This window comes from Mycteria americana, unplaced genomic scaffold, assembly GCF_035582795.1.
Source record: "Mycteria americana isolate JAX WOST 10 ecotype Jacksonville Zoo and Gardens unplaced genomic scaffold, USCA_MyAme_1.0 Scaffold_41, whole genome shotgun sequence".
NCBI lineage: Eukaryota > Metazoa > Chordata > Aves > Ciconiiformes > Ciconiidae > Mycteria > Mycteria americana.
Window position 1 is genome coordinate 1,579,637 of NW_027445628.1, and position 18,089 is coordinate 1,597,725.

The following is an 18,089-nucleotide window of genomic DNA, read 5'->3' on the forward strand; positions in this document are numbered from 1 at the left end:
ATCTGTTGCAAAATATACATATTCATAAGATTAATTTATATAAACCTGAGATTTCTTGGAACTCATTAATGTATGTAAATGTCCCTGACGCATGCGTACTTAAGTCCTTAGGTGGTCGTTAGGGATCCTCTGGTGGTCGTTGGAGGAAGTCGGTAGTCTTCATCACTCTGGCCGCTGACTGAACTTTGTCTTTACGCATGCTCAGTCCATTTTGTCTTGCTCATACCTTCCTTGCGTACCCAAAACCAGTTGGTTCTTGTGCAGCTTCTCCTTATCGGCCCTTTCCAGGGACACAGGGCCTGAAGCATTCCTTTTTCTCTACCTACATTGCAACTCTCTCAGCTAACCAAGGATTTACCACAGGCAAAGCATTCTTACTCTAATGATTAGGTCAAATAAAGAATGCTCGTTAGCAGTTCTACTCTCTAAGCTTCCTTTCTTAAGGCCAACGATACTGGCAAGCTAGGCCAAATTATCTGCGAAAGGGAGACTAAAAGGAAGCATTGAGCGACCAAGATATTTACAACGTTTCTTTTTGTCTTTGGGGATTCTAGCTCTTTCCACCTCGCCCACGAGGCTTCCCGCGGCACGGCGCGACAGGGCGCGACACGGCGCGACAGGGCGCTCACACGCGCGGCCCGCGGGGGCACCGAGCGCCCGGCGGCAGCGCTGGCGGTGCGCGCTGCGGGGCGGCTGGGAGGGGCCCCCCGGCCGCGGGGACCGGCCGTTCCCGGCTGGAGGCGGCTGCCGGGGGAAGCCCCCGCACCGCACCGCCCCGGGCAGCGCCCTCCCCGCCAGAGCCCCTCGGCGCGGCGGGGCCGGCCCCTCCTCAGCCCTTGCGGAACCCTCGGCCCGGCCCGGCCTCCCCGGCCCGCAGCTGGCGCCCGTGGGCAAGAGGGGGCCGCCACCCCCTGCCCGGGCACATCGCCCGCTCCCCGGGCCCGGCCGGACGCGCTGGCCGCAAGCCCGGCGGCCGGAAACAACAGCGAGGAGCGCAAAGGAGGCAGGAAAGGTTCGCTCCTCCGCGTGCACCGGAACCGCCGGCAGCGCGGCGCCCGCAGGCAGCGGCGCGGGGGGAAGAGGGCAGCGGGGAGCGGGCGGGGAGCGGGGCGGGCAGAGCCGGGCGGCGGGAGCGCGGGAGGGGACCGCGCCGGGGGGCCGAGAGAGAGAAATGGAGCGCGGCGGGGCGGGGCGGCAGGAGGGGGGCAGGGGGAACGCCGCTGGCAACCTGGGGCCGGCGGGGCAAATGCCACCGGCAAGCCGGCGAGTTTGGAGTTGCTGGTCTCCATGGGCGGGGCCTGTCGCTAGGGGCGGTGCCGTTCCGCCCGTGGGCGGTTTCCGTGGGCGGGACCTGTCGCTAGGGGCGTGGCCTCTCGCTCACCCAGGCGGTTGCTAGGGGCGGGCCAGACCCCGGGGGAGGTTGGAGCAGGTTGCTAAGGGCCGGCCGCGCTTCCGGCGGGGCGGCGGTTGACCCGGAAGTCCTGCTGGCGGCGGCCGGTGATCCGGAAGCACTGCGCGGGGAGGGGCTGCGGCGGATGATGGCGGCGGAGGAGCCTCAGCAGAAGCCGGAGCCGCTCGGCGGCGATGCGGACGGTACCGACGGGCCCCGGCCGGGATCCCCTCGGGGCCTCCCCCCCGGGCCTCCCCCTGCGTCCCGGCACCCCTCCCCCCCAGGACTCCCGGACCGGGACCCCCCAGCGCCTCACAGTGGACCTCGCGCTGGGGCCTGGTTCCCCCCATAGGGCCCCCAGTCCCTCTATAGCCCCCCCCGGCACCCCCGTGGTTCCCCGGCGCCCCCATAGACCCCCTTAAAGCCCCCCCATAGCATCGCAGCACCCCCATAGCACCCTGATACCCCCATAGGGCTCCCCATAGCACCCCAATACCCCTTATCGCACCCTAGTACCCCCATAGGGCCCCCCCAAGCACCTCAATATCCCCTCTAGCCCCCAGCAGCATCCCAATACCCCCCTATAGGTCCCCTATGGCACCCTAATACCACCACAGCCCCACAGCCCCCCCCCCGCCCAGTGCCCGAATACCTCTATAGGGTCCCTATAGCACCCCAGTACCCCCATATCCCCCCCAGCAACCCAGTACCCCCCTATAGGTCCCCTATAGCATGCTAATACCACTGTAGAGCCCCCCCCAGTCCCCCAATACCACCTACAGGTTCCTATGGCACCCCAGTGCCCCCCCCCCCCAAGCCACATCTTCCCAGGGTCCTGCTGCCCCCTAACCCCCCCAGGATCCATTTTGGGGGTGCCCACCCCATTCCCCCAAACCCGTCTGGGGGGGGTGAAGAGGTTATGGGGGGACCCCTATGAAATCAAGGGGCCCCCCCCGAACACCAGTATCCCCCCCAAGGCGTGAACTGCCTGGCCTACGATGAGGCCATCATGGCGCAGCAGGACCGGATCCAGCAAGAGGTGAGAAACCACCCCCCTCCCAAAAACCTCCTCGGGGGGACCCCAGATCGCTCCCCTCCTGCTTAGGGGGGGTGCCTCCTATCCTGACACCCCCCCCGGGGCGCAGATTGCGGTGCAGAACCCACTAGTGTCAGAGCGGCTGGAACTGGCGGTGCTGTATAAGGAGTATGCCGAGGACGACCACATCTACCAGCAGAAGATCAAGGTGGGCACCAGTATGGGACTGGGAGCAGCTGTGGGGCACCAGTATGGCACTGGGAGCCTTTAAAGGTCACCAGTTTGGCACTGGGAGCTCCTTTGGGGTGCCACTATGGCACCGGGAGCCTTTAAAGGGCACCAGCAAGGGACTGGGAGCAGCTTTGGGGCACCAGTATGGGAGTGGGAGCCTTAAAGGGCACCATATCCCCTGGGGTGCCCCCCGGGGTGTCCCCATGCCCCCCGGGTTGTTCCTATGCCCCTGGGGTGTTCCCACATCCCCCCCCGTCTGACTGTCCCCCCCCAGGACCTGCTCCAGAAGTATTCCTACATCCGGAAGACGCGGCCGGACGGGAACTGCTTCTACCGAGCCTTCGGCTTCGCCCACCTGGAGGCTCTGCTGGAGGACGGGCAGGAGCTGCAGCGGTGCGCCACGCCCAGGGACCCCCCAGACGCCTGGGTCATCCCCCCCCAGACCCCTGGGTTCCCCCCCAGAGACCTGGGTCCTCCCTGGACACTTGGGTGTCCCTCTTGACCCCTCCGTGTCCCCTCCCGGACACCTGGGTCCCCCCTGGGATGCCTGGGCGTCCCCCACCCAAGTCCTCTGGGTCCCTCTTGGCCCCCCCCCCCCCCCCCCAGGTGTCCCCCCCCACCAGACGCCTGGGTGTCCCCTGGGATCCCTGGATGTCCCCCCCACAAACCCCCTGGGTCCCCCATGCCCCCCTCACCCCCCCCCAGACACCTGAGTCCCCCCCCGGACGCCTGGGTCCCCCCCCAGGTTCAAGGAGGTCTCCGCCCGCAGCAAGGAGGAGCTGGTGGCGCAGGGGTTCACCGAGTTCACCATCGAGGACTTCCACAACACGGTGGGGACACGGGGACGGAGGGGCACGGGACATGGGGGGGCATGGGGACACAGGGGGACACGGTGCCTGTGACCCCATGTGTGACCCCATGACAGTGCATGTAACCCCAGGTATGGCCCCGTGACGGCGTGGGTGACCCCACGTGTGCCCCTGTGAGGGCACATGTGACCCCGCGCGTGCCCCAGCCTCTGCCCCCTGACACGTGTGTGCCCCCTGACACGTGTGTTCCTGGCAGTTCATGGAGCTGATCGAGCGGGTGGAGCGCCGCGTGCCGCTGCCGGAGCTGCTGGCGGCCTTCAACGAGCCCAGCACCTCCGACTACCTGGTGGTCTACCTGCGCCTGCTGACCTCCGGCTGCCTCCAGCGCCACCGCCGCTTCTTCGAGCAGTTCCTGGAAGGCGGCCGCAGCATCAAGGAGTTCTGCCAGCAGGTCAGGGCCTCGCGCGGGCCACGCGCCGCCTCCCGGCACCCTCGCGTGGCTTCGCTTCGTCCTTGTGTGGCCTCACGCAGCCTCGCGTGGGCTTTGCACGGCCTCGCGCGGGTCTCGCAACACCTTCTGGGGCCCTCGCGTGGCTTCGCGTGGTCCTTGCAGGGTCTCGTGCGTGGCGTCTTGCAGCTTTGCACGGGTTTGCATGGCTTCACGCAGGTGTCGTGTGGGTCTCGCACGGGCTTCACGCCACCTCCCAGCACCCTCACAGCTTCGTATGGTCCCGACAGCGTCTCCTGTGGCCTTTGCGTGCGCAGCCTCGTGCAAACTTGCACGGGTCTCGCATCGCATCCCAGGGCCCCTGCGTGGCTTCACGTGGCCCTTGCACGGCATCACGCAGCCTCGCGTGGCTTTGCATGGCCTCGTACTGCCCTCGCACGGGTCCCGCACCGCCTCCCAGCGCTCTCACAGCTTCACGGGGTCCTTGCGTGGTCTCCCGTGGCCCTCGTGTGGCATCGCGCAGCCTTGCGTAGCCTGCAGCGTCCCTTGCGTGGTTTTGCACAACTTCGCGCCGCCCTTGCGTGACTTTCCGTGGCTTCTAATGGCTTTTGCGCAGCTTCGCGCAGCCTCCAACGGCCCTTGCACGGCCCTCGCCCAGCTTTGCGTGGCCTCACGCAGCCTTGCACGGCCCTCGCGTGGCTTTGCGCGGCCTCCAGTCGTCCGCGCGCATCCCTCCCACGGCTGTGCACAGCCCCCAATGCCCTCTCGAGCCCCTCGCGCAGCCCCCTGACCCCCTTTTCCCCTTACAGGAGGTGGAACCCATGTGCAAGGAGAGCGACCACATTCACATCATTGCCCTTGCACGAGCCTTGCACGTCTCCATCCTGGTGGAGTACATGGACCGGGGGGAGGGCGGTGCCACCAACCCCCACGTCTTCCCTGAGGGCTCCCAGCCCCGCGTCTGCCTCCTCTACCGCCCCGGCCACTACGACATCCTCTACAAGTGAGCTCCCGCCTCGCACGAGGCCTCGCACAAGGCTGGCGGTGCCTCGCACAGGCCTGGTGCGGCTTCCCGAGGTCACGCTGGGGCTTTGCACGGGGCCTGCAGGTGCCTCGTGTGTCCTCGTGCAGCCTCACGTGACCTCGCACGGCCTCGTGCAACCCTTGCACGGGCCTCACACGGACACTGTGGGCCCTCGTGCAACCCTCGCACGAGCCCTCGTGCGGCCTCGCACGCGTCCCCCCTCCACCCCCCCAATAAAGATGCGGCCCCACTTGCTGTGCACGTTCGTTTGGGGGGTGGCTTGTGCGGAGGGGACCCGGGTGTTCAGAGTCGAGGTCTCGTGGGGCTCGGGGTGGGGGGGAGATGGGGCTGGGGGGCACTTGGGGGGCTGGGAGAGGGTGGTTGGGGGGCACTTGGGACCCCCTTAGGGGCAGTCGGGGGGGGGGTAGTTGGAGGATGGGGGGAGGAAGTTGGGGGCCCAGGGGGGCACATGAGACCCCTTTAGGGGGCACTTGGGGGTCTGGGGAGGGGCAGTTTGGGGTCTGGGGAGGGCACTTGGACCCCCTTAGGGGCAGTTGGAGGTCCAGGAGGGCAGCTGGGGGGAGGGGCAGTTGGAACCCACTTAGGGGACAATTGAGGGTCTGGGGGGGGGGCAGTTGGGGGTCCAGGGGGCACCTGGGGGATGTGGGTCACTTGGGACCCCCCCCAGGGGCAGTTGGGGGATGGGGGGCAGCAGCCGGCGGTCCAGGGCCTCATCCTGCCCCAGGATGCCGCAGAGCGCGACCCGCTCCTCCTGCCGCGTGCACACGTGACACGTCCTGGGACCCCCCAACCGCCCCCGGGGACCCTGACCCGCACCCGGGGCCCCCAGATTCCCCCTGCCCCCCCCAGGGCCCCCATTGTCCCCCTCCCCCGCTTGCTGAAGGCACTCATGGCGATCCGCGGGGGGGGCAGAGTGAGACCACTCGTGTGACGGGGTCCTCGTGCAAGGCTCCCCGTGCGAGGTGTGTCCCCGTGCAAGCCCCGTCCCCGTGCAAGGGCCGTCTCCGTGCGATGGGTACCCCCGTCCCCGTGCAAGCCCAGTCCTCGTGCGAGGCCGTGCCCGTGCGATGGGGCGTCCCCGTCCTCGTGCTGCCCTCGCGCCGTCCCCGTGCAAGGCGGTCCCCGTGCGCAGCACGTGTGGGGGCTCGGGGGGCACCGGGGGGCACCAGGGTCCCCCCGCGCTCCCCGGCCTTGTCCCCGCCGGCACCAGCCCCGGCGACCCCCGTGGGGTCCCGTGCGAGCCCCCCGCAAGCTCTTGTGCGAGGCCCCGCGGAGCCCCGTGCGCCCCCCCGCGATGCCACACGTGAGACCCCGTGCGAGCCCCCCCAGCGACCCGGGGGGGCCCCGGGAGGGCGGGAGGAGCCCGGGCGCCCCGGCGGGGAGGGGGCTCCGAGCCCGGACCTCCCCCCGCATTTACCCCACCCCGGATTCCGCCGCCGCTCGGCATTTACCCCACCCCGCCCCCTCCGCCCCCCCGCCCGCCTGGGTCCCCCCCGGCCGCCTGGGTCCCCCGCACCGGGAGGCGGTGCTCCCCCCCTCCGCCGCCTTCCCACGCCCGCAGCCGCCGCCGCCAGCACCGGGCCCGACCGCGCCGGCCGGTACCGACCCCGGTAAGGGCTCCCGCCTCCCCGACCCACCCCCACCCTCCCGGGACCCCCCCAAAACCTCCCCCCCATCTACCCCCTGCATCCCCACACCCCCCCCCCCCCCCGCCACCCCAGTAACCAGTGATGCTCCAGCCCGGCGGAGAGACTCAGGCGGCCGGGAGCTGGGCCCATCCCCCCGCTCTGGTACCTCCGGAGCGACCCCATCCTCCATGAGACCCCCCCCAAGCCCCCCCGGAGCCCCCCAAACCCGCCTTCTCCCCCCCCCCCCCCCCCCCGGTACCCAGGGATGCTCCAATCGGGGGGAGGGGCCCAGGCGTCCGGGAGGGGGGGAGGGGAAGGGACCCAGGCATCCCCCCCATGAGACCCCCCCCGACCCCCCAAATCCCCCCGACCCCCCCTGCAGTCCCCCAAAACCCCCCCGGTACCCAGGGTGCTCCAGCCAGGGGGAGGGACCCAGGCGTCCGGAGGGGACCCAGGCATCCGGGAGGGGGAGGGGAAGGGACCTAGGCGTCCGGGGGCCTGACCCCCCCCCCATGAGACCCCCCCTTGACTCCCCCAACCCCCCCGACCCCCCAAAACCCCTCTAACCCCCCCAACCCCCCCTCCTTGGTACCCAGGGATGCTCCAGCCGGGGGGAGGGGCCCAGGCAGCAGGGGGGGGACCCAGGCGTCCGGGGAAGCGGCCCCTCCCCCTCCATGAGACCTCCCCGGAGCCCCCCAAAACCTCCCTGACCCCCCCAGCCCCCCTCGGAGCCCCCCAAATCCCCCCGCCCCCCAGCACCCAGAGATGCTCCAGCCGGGGGGAGGGGCCCAGGCGTCCCGGGCTGATGGGGGAGCGCGTTTGATGGGGGGGGCGAGATGGGGGGGGCGAGATGGGGGGGCCTCACCCAGGCACCCGGGTCCCCTCCTGGGGGACGGGTCACATGACCCCTCGCGGGAGGCCAGGGCTGACGCAAGGGTGACCCTGGGGCGCGAGGGTCCCGGGGGTGTCCCCTAACGAGCTGCCGCTCATCCGGGGCGGTTCGTTAGTGGCGCTGGTAATTAGCACCCAGGGGAGGGGAGGGCGGTGGCTCGGACGCCCGGGTCCCGGCGGGCATCGCACGAGGGCCCGTGTCGCACGAGGACCCCCCGGCTCACGAGCCCTCTCCCCCCCGAAGCGGCCCCCCCGGTGGGGGGGGGCCATGGAGCACCGGAGCCGGTAGCAGCGGCCTCGCACGAGGACCCGTCGCACGAGGACCCGTCGCACGAGGACCCGTCGCACGAGGAGCGGGACCCTCGCGGGCAGGCAGCAGGCAGAGGACCCAAGTAGGGCCCCGCCCCCCCCGCCCGGGTCCCCTGTGCTGGGGGAGGGGCGGTGGGGGGTCCTGTGCCCAGACCTCTGGGTCCCCTATGGTGGGGGGGGTCCCTACCCTATAGCTGGGGTTGGGGGGTACCGTGCCCGGATGCCCGGGTCCCCTGTCATGGGGGGGCTGGAGGGCGCTGGGGGGGGCCCTGTCCTACATAGGGGGTCAGCGGGTGGGTGCAGCACCTATGGGGGGGCCGGGGGGGGTCCCTCTGCCCTATACACAGTGTCAGTGGGGGATGCAGGGCCCAGACGCCCGGGTCGCCTGCCCCCCCTGCTTACCCCTTCCCCTCCCCCCCCAGGACCCCCCGTTCCCCCATGGCCCCCCCTCCTCCCCTCCTCCTCCTCCTCCTCCTCCTCCTCCTCCTCCCCCTCCCTCCCCCCACCTGGGCCCTGACAGCCTTCACCCTGGCCGCCCTACGGGGGGGGAGCCCCCCCCCTTTCCACTCCCCTCTCCTGACCATCGTCACCACCGTCACCATCATCACCGTCACCGCCGCCGCCTGTCCTGCCGTCTGCCGCTGCGCCGGTGGCCGCGTCTACTGCAACGACCGGGGCTTGACGGCCATTCCCGAGGGTCTCCCCCCTGGCGCTACCACCCTCTTCCTCCAAAACAACCGGATCGGCGACGCCGGCATCCCGGCGCGTTTGGGTCACTTATCGGCGCTAAAAGTTTTATATCTCTACGCTAACGCCTTGGAGCAATTGCCGGCGTATTTGCCGCCGGCGCTGCGGGAGCTGCACCTCCAGGAGAACAACGTCCGCGGGCTGTGCCGACGGGCGCTGGCGCGAGCGCCGCTGCTGGAGCGCCTGCACCTGGACGACAACTCGGTCTCGGCCGCCGGCATCGAAGAAGACGCCTTTGCCGAAAATCGCCGCTTACGGTTGCTATTTTTATCGCGGAATCACCTCAGCAGCGTCCCGCCGGGATTACCGCCGGCGCTGGAGGAGCTGCGGCTGGACGACAACCGGATTCACACCATCCCCCTCCGCGCCTTCGAGGGCCTGCCGGCGCTTCGGCGCTTGGTGCTGGACGGGAACCTGCTGGCCAACCAGCGCATGGCGGACGACACCTTCAGCCGGTTGGTCAACCTCAGCGAGCTCTCGCTGGGGCGAAACGCGTTGGCGGCGCCGCCGGCCAACCTCCCCCGCGCTCGCCTTCGCCGGCTGTCCCTCGCCGCCAACGCCATCAGCCACGTCCCCGCCGGCGCCTTGGCGCGGATGCGGTCGCTGGAGCGGCTGGATTTGTCGGACAACAACCTGACGACGCTGCCGCGGGGGCTGTTCGACGACCTGGGGAGTCTGAGCCACCTGGGGCTGCGGAACAACCCCTGGTTCTGCGGCTGCAACCTGGCCTGGCTGCGGGACTGGCTGCGCCGCCGCGCGCCGCCGGGGCTGGAGGTCAAGGGGCTGCTGTGCCAGGCGCCGGCGCGGTTACGGGGCCTGGCGGTGGGGGAGTTGAGGGGGGAGATGGATGCTTGCGACCCCCCCGCCGCCCCGGGCGCCGCGGCGGCGGCGCCCGGCGTCATGGCGGCGGCGCCGGGGGTCGCGGCGGTGTCGCCGGGCGCCGCCGCGGCCTCGCCCGGCGTCATGGCGGCGGCACCGGGCACTGCGGCGGTGGCACCGGGGGTCCCAGCGTCGACGGGCGGTCTGTGGGTCCAGGCGGCGCCGGGGGGGGCTCTGAGGGTCCGGTGGCCCCCCGCCCCCCCGGGCGCATCCTTACGGCTGAGTTGGTTGCGGCCGGGGGGGGGGGGCGGTGACGGAGACGTTGGTGCGGGGGGAGCGGGGGGAGTACGTGGTGACGGCGCTACAGCCGCGCGCCGCTTACCGCGTCTGTCTGTCCGCCCTCGACCCCCCCGGCATCGCCACCCCCCCCGCTTTGCGCCCAGGCTCGTGCCGGCGGCGAGACCCCCCCGGTGTCCCCGGGGCCCCCTCCGCCCAGGGACGCCCCCCCTGCGCTACCCCCGGCAGCGGCGGCGGGGGGGGGCGGCGGCGGCGGCGGCCGGGGTGGTCTTGGGGGTCTTGGGGGGGTGGTGGAGGAGGAGGAGGAGGAGGGGGGGCGGGGGGGCTCCCCCCCCACCGCCCAAAATTGGGGGGGGGGGGCTGCCCCTGAGACCCCTGCGGACCCCCGAGGAGGGTGGCATCCGCACCGTCTTCCCCGCCCCTCCCCCGCCGCCCCCGCCGCCCCCTCCCCCCCCGCTGCCCCCCCACGGCGCTCGGGGGTACCGGGGGGGGCGGGTGCCTCACGGCAGCGGTGGGGGCGGGGGGTCCTGAGGAGGGGGGGTCCCCTCTTTCTGGGCCCCCCCCGTGTTGGGGACCCCCCTGGGGATATGGCGGGGCAACCCCGTTTCGAGGACATTTGGGGGGATCCCCGCGGGGTTTTGGCGAGGAGGGGTCCTTCTGCCCCTCCCCCACCTCCCTTTTGGGGGCATTTTGGCTTTTTTTAAGGTGTTTTTTCGGCGCCGCTGCTTTTCGGGGGGAGAAAAGGCGGATTTGGGGCAGGAACGGTTTGGGGGGAGTGGACCCAGGCGTCCGGGACCCCCACGGCCCCCAGAGCTCCGAGAGGACCCCGGCGCCCGGGCCTGGACAAGAGACCGGGGGGGGGGTGGGGGGGGACCCAGGCGCCCGCCCCCCCCCGCGCGGCTTCGGGGCGGACCTGCGCGTGTCAAAGTGCCCCCTCCCCCCCGCGAGGTGCCTTCACCCCTCCCCCCCGCCCCCAGCCGTTGGAATTGGGGGAAAAGGACCAAAATCAGGAAAAATCGACCCGAAAGGGCCGAGGGGCGCCCCTCCCCCCCCAATAAACCCAGCGGCTCCTTTTCCCGCCGGCGCCTCTTTCCCGGACGCCGGGGGGGGGGGGGGGGGGGGGGGGGCTGGGTGCACACGCGTGTGCAACGGGGGGTGCACACGTGCGCGAGGGGCCCCTCGCACGGGGCTGGGGGGTGGGGGGGTCTCGCGGGGTGCGCAAGGCCTCGCTCGGGGGGAGGGGGGGCTGTCACAGGGGGTCGTAGAAAGGTCACGGGGGGGGGGTCGCGCCGGGGTCACGTCAAGGTCACACGTGCCCATCCCCCTCCCAAGGGACCCGGGCGCCCGGCCCCTCCCCCAGCACGCGCTCGGCGGGAGGTGGGGGGAGGGACCCGAGCCCCCGCCCCCCCTTTGGCCGCCCGCCAATCGGTGGCGGCCTCGGAGTCCCCGTGCAACCCCCGCCTCTCTGGTGCACGCCCCGCCCCCTTCGGTGCAAGCCCCGCCCCTCGCCCCCCGTTCCCCGGGAGACACGTGTGGCAGCGAGGCCTCCGCGCCGCCAGGTGGCGCACTCCAGCCTCCGTCCCCATTTCCCCCCCCCCCCCCGTGACTGGCACCGCGCGCCGCCAATGGGAGAGGTGGAAAATTCCAGAAGGGAGGGAGGGCCCCCGCCAATGGGCAGCCAGTGCCGGTCGCCGCGTCCAATCGGCGTGCGAGGGCGGGCCCTGACGCCGGCTTCCGGCGGGGAGGCGGGGCTGGAGGGAGGCGGGCACCTCTTTCCTCGTCGGCCAATGGAGAGGCAGGACCGCAGTCGACGGCCAATGGAAGTGCGCGCGGGGGCGGGCGGGCGGGGCCGACGGCCAATGGGGCTCGGGTGGGCGGGGCGCCAGGCTTCTAGCAGCTTCCAGAAGGCGGCGCGTTAGCGGCGGGAGCGGAGCCGGGCTGCCATGGAGGAGGTGGGTGGGGGTCCGGGGGTCCCGGAGGGAGGCGGGGAGGGGTCGGGGGGGGCCGAGGGGGTTGTGGGTTCCCCTTAAGGGGCTTGGGGTCCCGGAGCGGGGCCTGGGGGGAGGCGGGGAGGGGATCTGGGGCGGCTCGGGGACCCGGAGCAGAGCAGGGGGGGATCGGGGCGTCTCTGGGGGGTTCCGGGTGGTTCCGAGGGGCCTGGGGGTCCTGGAGGGAGGTGGAGAGCGGGGACCGGCGGGGGCCCAGTGGCGTCTTGGAGAGGCCTGAGGGGGGCTGGGGTCACGGAGCGGGGCTGGGGGGCCCTGAGGGGGGCGAGGGATGGGGGGAGGAGCTCGGGGGCCCCGGGGGTCTTTGAGGGGCCGGGGAGGAGGCGGAGAGGGGGGCTGGGGGGGTCCTGAGGGTGTTTGGGGTCTCGGAGCAGGGCTGGGAGGGGGGTTGAGGGTCCCTGGGGGCCCCCTTCATCTTCCTCACATCCTCTTATTGCCCCCACCCCCCCTTTTTTTTTCTTCTCTGGCCCCTCCTCTTCCTCACTCCTCGTGCCCCTCACCCTCCTCTTCCTCACACCTTCATCCCTGTTGCGCTCATTTGCCTTCCTCCCACCTTCCTTCTCATGCTTCTTTCCTTCCTGGTACCCCCTTGCCTTCCTTATGTCCCTTTTGCTTCTCATGCCCCTCATCTTCCTCACACCCTCCCCCCCCCCCCCCCCCCCCCCGACTTCCAATGCTTGTGCCCATCCTCCTCCTGAGCCCTCGCTTTTCTCATTCTCTTCCTCGCACCTTCGTCTTCGTTGTCTTCTGCCATATTTTCCACGTGTCCGTCCTCTTTCTTACACTCTCCTCTTCCTTGCGTGTTCTTCCTTGTGCCCCCTCCCGCTCCTCTTCATCACACCTTCCTCCTCCTCATGGCCCTTTATCTTCCTCCCACCGTTCCCCCCTCTTCTTTCTCACCCCTTCCTCACTCCTCTCACTCTTCACACCTTCCTCCTCCTCCTCGTGCCCCTTGTCTTTTTCTTTGCCCCCTCCTCTTTTTTCCCTCGCGTCCCTTCATTTTCCTCGTGGCTCTTCCTCTTCCTCACACTTTTTTCCTCTCATGCCCCTCCTCTTCTTTACACCTTCGTGCTCCTTGTGGCCATTCATCCTTCTCCCATCCTTCTCCCATCCTTCTCCCATCCCCTTCCTTGCTTCCTCCTCCTCCCGCAGGCACAGGAGCTGAAGGAGCGGGGGAACCGGGCGCTGGCGGAAGGGGACGTGGCGGGGGCCCTGCGCCATTACACGGCTGCCATCGCCCTGGACGGCCGCAACCATGTCCTCTTCAGCAACCGCTCGGCCGCCTACGCCCGTCAGGGCGACTACGCCCGCGCCCTGGCCGATGCCTGCCGCACCCTCGAGCTGCGCCCCGACTGGGCCAAGGTGGGTGGGGGGAGCGCCCGTGGGTGACCCCAGCCGTGTCGGCCCCGGGGGGCTCACCTTGCGTCCCCCCGAACCCAGGGCTACTCGCGCAAGGCGGCGGCGCTGGAGTTCCTGCATCGCTTCGAGGAGGCCAAGGCAGCGTACGAGGAGGGGCTGAAGCACGAACCGGGCAACGCGCAGCTGAAGGAGGGGCTGAGGGGGGTGGAGGCACGGCTGGCCGGTATGGGGGGTCCTGGGGGGGGGATTTGGGGGGCCAGGGTGGTGAGGGGGTTTGGGGCTGGGAAATGGGGGGCTGTAGTGGGTGGAGGCATGGAGGGGCTGAGGGGGGTGGATGCCCAGCTGGTGGGGCTGCTTGCGGGTCCCAGAGTGGGTCTGGGACGGGCCCTGAGTCAGTCCAGCAGGTCGCTGAGAGGTTTTAGGAGGCTCTGAGGGGGTTTGGGGTCCAGGAAGGGGCTGGGAGGGGGTGTGAAGAGGTTTTGGGGTGCCAGAGTGGGTCGGGGGGGGGTGCTGAGAGATTTTGGGGTCCCAGAATAGGGCTGGAGGGTTCCTGAGAGGGTCTGGGGTCCCCGAGGAGGGCACAAGGGGGTTTGGGGGGTCCCTGACACCCCCTCGTGTCTGTCCGTCCCCCCCAGAGCGGAAGCTGCTGAACCCCTTCAGCGTGCCGGACCTGTACGGGCGGCTGGAGGCGGACCCCCGAACCCGGGCCCTGCTGAGGGACCCCGAGTACCGGCAGCTGCTGGAGCAGCTGCGCAGCCACCCGGCCCAGCTGGGCACGTTAGTGCGGGGGGCCGGGGGATTTGGGGCTGGGGGGGGGGCAGGTTTTGGGGTGCTGGGGGGCCTTGGGACAGGAGGGGGGCTTTTGGGCTGCTTTTGGGGAGCTGGGGGGTATCTGGGGTGCTGGGAGGGCTGTAGGGCAGGTTTGGGGGGGTCAGGGCAGTTTTTGGGGTGCTGGGTGACTCTGGAGGGCTTCACCACAACTCGTGTGCCAGGGTGGCTTATGGCCAGTTTTGGGGTGCTGGGGGATGTTGGAGCAAATCTGGGGGCACAGAGTCCCCCCTGGAGGGGGTTGGGGTACAGATTTTGGGGTGCAGCCCCCCCAGACTCTCGCTGTCTCCCCCAGGAAGCTGCAGGACCCGCGGGTGATGACGACCCTGAGCGTGCTGCTGGGGGTGGACCTGAGCGGGGCCGAGGAAGAGGAGGAAGCCCCTTCCCCGCCCCCCCCGCCTCCTCCCCAGCCCCCTGCCCAGCCCCCCCCGCCCCAGGAGCTCCCCGAAAACAAGAAGGAGGTGAGGGGGGGTCTGCCAAAACCTGGGGGGGCAGTTGGGGAAGCATTTTGGGGTGACTGGCCCCACCAAACCCCAGGCACAGCGGGAGGAGCTGGGCAACACTGCCTACAAGGGGAAGGAGTTCTAGGGGCGTATAGGGCAGGTGTTGGGGCGCTGGGGGTTCTAGGCAGGTTTTGGGGTGACCCGTCCCCCAAACCCCAGGCGCAGAGGGAGAAGGAGCTGGGCAACGCCGCCTACAAGCGGAAGGAGTTCCCCACCGCCCTGGCTCACTACACCCGCGCCGAGGAGCTGGACCCCACCAACATGACCTATGTCACCAACCAAGCAGGTGAGTGACCCCCAAAATCCCCCAAGCCTCCGCAAAATCCTCTGAGCACCCCAAAATCCCTCTGAGCCCCCTTTTTCCTCCCCTACAGCTGTCTACTTCGAGACGGGCGACTACAATCGCTGCCGAGAGCTGTGTGAAAAAGCCATCGAGGTGGGGCGGGAGAACCGGGAGGACTACAGACAGATTGCTAAGTGAGTACAGCGGGATTTGGGGGGTTAGAAAAGGGGGTGCACCCCCAGCAGCCCCAAACCTCTGCCTGTACCCCAAAAATCATCCCCACAGGGCATACGCTCGCATTGGGAACTCGTATCTGCGGGAGGAACGGTACAAAGACGCTGTGAACTTCTACAACAAGTCATTAGCCGAGCATCGCACGCCCGATGTGCTCAAGAAGTGTCAGCAGGTGACACTTGGGGGGCATCTGGGGGGGCCAAAAAAGGGGGTGCAGTCTCCCCAGACCCCCCCAAAAACCAAATTTCTCTACAGGCAGAGAAGATCTTAAAGGAGCAGGAGCGGTTGGCGTACATCGACCCCAACCTGGCGCTGGAGGAGAAGAATAAAGGCAACGAGTGTTTTCAGAGAGGTAACGGGGGGGTCTTGGGAGGGTGAAGGGGCCCCCCCAAATCCTTAGTAACCCCCTCCCCCCCGCGTGGCCCCCCCCAGGGGATTACCCCCAGGCCATGAAGCACTACAGCGAGGCCATTCGCCGCAACCCCCACGAGGCCCGGCTCTACAGCAACCGCGCCGCCTGCTACACCAAGCTGCTCGAGTTCCCTCTGGCCCTCAAGGTCTGGGGGGCTGGGGGCTGGTTTGGGGGTGCAGGGCTCAGCCGGGGGTCCTGGGGGGCTGGTTTGAGGGTGCAGGGGGCTGCTTTGGGGGTACGGGGCTGGTTGGGGGCAGAGCTCGGAGTTCTGCAGGGCACTGTGGGGCTGGTTTGGGGGTTTTGGGGCACCTCTGACCCCCCCACTTCCCCCTTGCAGGACTGTGAGGAGTGCATCCGCCTGGAGCCCTCCTTCAGTGAGTGCGCAGGGGGGCTGCCCCTGGGGGGGCTGGTTCGGGGGTGCCTCTCCTTCCTCTGCCTGTACCCCCTCCTCTGCCTGTACCCCCTCCCCCGTCCCGCCCCCCCCGCCTGCCCATCCCTCTGCCCGCAGTCAAGGGCTACACCCGGAAGGCGGCGGCGCTGGAGGCCATGAAGGATTACAGCAAAGCCATGGACGTCTACCAGCGCGCCCTCGACCTCGACGCCGCCTGTAAGGTGAGGGTGACGCTCTGCCGCCGCCCCCGCCCCGCCGCCGCCCCCCGCCGACCTGTCCCCGTCCCTGTCCCCCCCAGGAGGCGGCGGAGGGCTACCAGCGCTGCCTGCTGGCCCAGTACAACAGGCAGGACACCCCCGAGGAGGTGAAGCGCCGCGCCATGGCCGACCCCGAGGTGCAGCAGATCATGAGCGACCCCGCCATGCGCCTCATCCTCGAGCAGATGCAGAAGGACCCCCAGGCCCTCAGCGAGTGAGTGTCCCCAGGTGTCCCCAGGTGTCCCTGTGGGTCCGCAAGGTGTTGCGGGGTGTTACTGGCCACCTCGTGGCACTTGCTGAGGCTTCAAGGGGACACCAGAGCCCTCCTGGAGCTGGTGGGGGGTCCCTAGGGTGTCACCAGGGGACCCCAACTGTCCCCAGGGTGTTACAGGATGTCCCTGAGGTGTTACGGGGTGTTATCAGCCAAGTCTTCATGAGGATGTGCAGAGCCCTCCTGGAGCTGGCAGGGACTCCCCGAGGTGTCACTGAGTGTCCCCAAAGTGTTACGGAGAGTTATCGGCCACCCCGTGGCGCTCGCCAAGTCTTCAGGGGGACACCTGGAGCCCTCCTGGAGCTGGCAGGGTATCCTCAGGGTGTCAGCAGTCACCCCGCTGTCCCCAAGGTGTCACCAGGGGTCCCCAGGTGTCCCCGAGGTGGTATGGGGTGTCAGCAGCCGCCCCACAGCGCTCACTGAGTCTTCATGGGGATGCCCAGAGTCCTCCTGGAGATGGGGGGCGGGGGGTCCCAGGATGTCACCAAGTGTCCCTGAGGTGTCACGAGGTGTTATCAGCCCCACCATGGTCCTCGCTGAGTCTTCAAGGGGACACCCAGAGCCCTCCTGGAGCTGGTGGGGGGTCCCTGAGGTGTTGCGGAGTGTTACCAGCCGCCCCACGGCACTCACCGAGTCTTCAAGGGGATACCCGGAGCCCTCCTGGAGCTGGCAGGGGGTCCCCACGGTGTCACCAGTGTCCCCAAGGTGTCCCCAGCACCTCCCCAGGGTGATGCCAGCTGCCCCACGGTGCTCACTGAGTCTTCATGGGGACACCCGGAGCCCTCCTGTAGCAGGCGCGGGGCCCTCAACGTGTCGGCGGGTATCCCGAAAATGTCCAGAGTGTGTTCCTGGCATGTCGGGTGTCACCGGGTGTCCCCAACGTGTTACAGGCAGTGAGAAGGTGTCCCTGACATGATGGGGTGTTACAGGGTGTTCCTGATGTGACAGGGGCAGCTCCTGATGCCCTGTGACATGCTGGGGACACCTCCTGGCGTGTGTGTCCCTGACACGTCACAGGGTGTCCCCAATACATCATGAGGTGTTGCAGGAAGTCCCCACACGCCGGGGCGTGTCCCAAATACATCAGGGGTGTCCCCAGGGTGTCGGGCATAACAGGGTGTCTGGGGACACCCCACCCCTTTGTCTCTCGGCCTGTCCTGGTGTCCCCTGCAGCCACGGGGGTCCCTAGGGTCGCTGTCCCCACGTGCCAGGAGGGGGTCCCTGTGTCTCCCCCTGATCCTCGTGTCCCCACCCAGGCACCTGAAGAACCCCGTCATCGCCCAGAAGATCCAGAAGCTGATGGACGTGGGGCTGATTGCCATCCGGTGACGTCACCCCCCCGTGTCCCCCCCCCCCCCCGGGGACCCCCCGACCCCCTGGGGATGCGGGTGTGGGGGGTCCCGGGGGGGCTGGGGGGTGCTGCCCCTCCCACCCCCCCATCTTGTGTTGGTTGTGGGGGGCCGTGACCCCCAATAAAGAGCGGAGCAGTTGCCCGGCCCGGCCTCTGTGGGGTGGGAGGTGGGGGGCCTGAAGGCCTGGGGGGTGGGAAATGGGGGGCCTGGGTGCCCGGGGGGGGCGGTGGGAAATGGGGGGGCCCGGGTGCCCAGAGGGGTGGGAAATGGGGGGGCCCAGACACCTGGGTCCCCTCTGGGGGAGGATGTGGGGGGCCCAGATGCCTGGGTCCCCTGTGGGGAGGGTTATGGGGGGCCCAAACGCCTGGGTCCCCCTGGGGGGGTGGGAAATGGGGGGCCCAGATGCCGGGGTCCCTCTTGGTGTCTTGGGGGGTGGTTATCGGGGGGGCATGCGGACGCCTGTGGCCCTTCTGCAGAGGGGAGGTCGAGGCTGGGAGGGGGGCCCGGGCGCCTGGGCCCTCCCAGCTGAGGAGTGGGGCGGGG

General features: G+C 69.5%; 3 protein-coding genes across 3 annotated transcripts; all 3 read left to right on the forward strand.

The window, feature by feature from the left end:
* Window positions 1–1,443: 1,443 nt before the first annotated feature.
* OTUB1 (OTU deubiquitinase, ubiquitin aldehyde binding 1) lies at window positions 1,444–5,188 on the forward strand. The gene is made up of 7 exons (XM_075489884.1): window positions 1,444–1,593; window positions 2,368–2,429; window positions 2,536–2,634; window positions 2,932–3,050; window positions 3,403–3,487; window positions 3,723–3,917; window positions 4,724–5,188. Exons 1-7 carry the CDS (start codon window positions 1,536–1,538, stop codon window positions 4,919–4,921), a joined length of 816 nt encoding a protein of 271 aa, XP_075345999.1. The 5' UTR covers window positions 1,444–1,535; the 3' UTR covers window positions 4,922–5,188.
* Window positions 5,189–8,225: 3,037 nt separating this feature from the next.
* Window positions 8,226–10,139, forward strand: LOC142403669 (leucine-rich repeat transmembrane protein FLRT1-like). The gene is given in 2 exon segments (XM_075489875.1): window positions 8,226–9,655; window positions 9,657–10,139. Coding segments are annotated over 2 exon segments (1,794 nt in total). The 3' UTR covers window positions 10,021–10,139.
* Window positions 10,140–11,466: 1,327 nt separating this feature from the next.
* Window positions 11,467–17,687, forward strand: STIP1 (stress induced phosphoprotein 1). The gene is made up of 14 exons (XM_075489881.1): window positions 11,467–11,602; window positions 12,809–13,018; window positions 13,097–13,238; window positions 13,651–13,792; window positions 14,139–14,304; window positions 14,506–14,632; window positions 14,721–14,823; window positions 14,915–15,035; window positions 15,119–15,215; window positions 15,296–15,420; window positions 15,613–15,649; window positions 15,784–15,887; window positions 15,965–16,137; window positions 17,451–17,687. The coding sequence occupies exons 1-14, from the start codon at window positions 11,594–11,596 to the stop codon at window positions 17,521–17,523; spliced, it is 1,629 nt and encodes a 542-aa protein (XP_075345996.1). The 5' UTR covers window positions 11,467–11,593; the 3' UTR covers window positions 17,524–17,687.
* The last annotated feature ends 402 nt before the right edge of the window (window positions 17,688–18,089 follow it).

Coding starts and splice junctions, on each gene's coding strand:
- OTUB1 (XM_075489884.1), top strand. CDS start 1,536: ATGATGGCGGCGGAGGAGCCTCAGCAGAAGCCGGAGCCGCTCGGCGGC. Junction 3,051..3,402: donor GACGGGCAGGAGCTGCAGCG/GTGCGCCACGCC, acceptor GTCCCCCCCCAG/GTTCAAGGAGGTCTCCGCCC. Junction 3,488..3,722: donor TCGAGGACTTCCACAACACG/GTGGGGACACGG, acceptor TGTTCCTGGCAG/TTCATGGAGCTGATCGAGCG.
- STIP1 (XM_075489881.1), top strand. Junction 13,019..13,096: donor TGCGCCCCGACTGGGCCAAG/GTGGGTGGGGGG, acceptor CCCCGAACCCAG/GGCTACTCGCGCAAGGCGGC. Junction 13,793..14,138: donor CACCCGGCCCAGCTGGGCAC/GTTAGTGCGGGG, acceptor TGTCTCCCCCAG/GAAGCTGCAGGACCCGCGGG.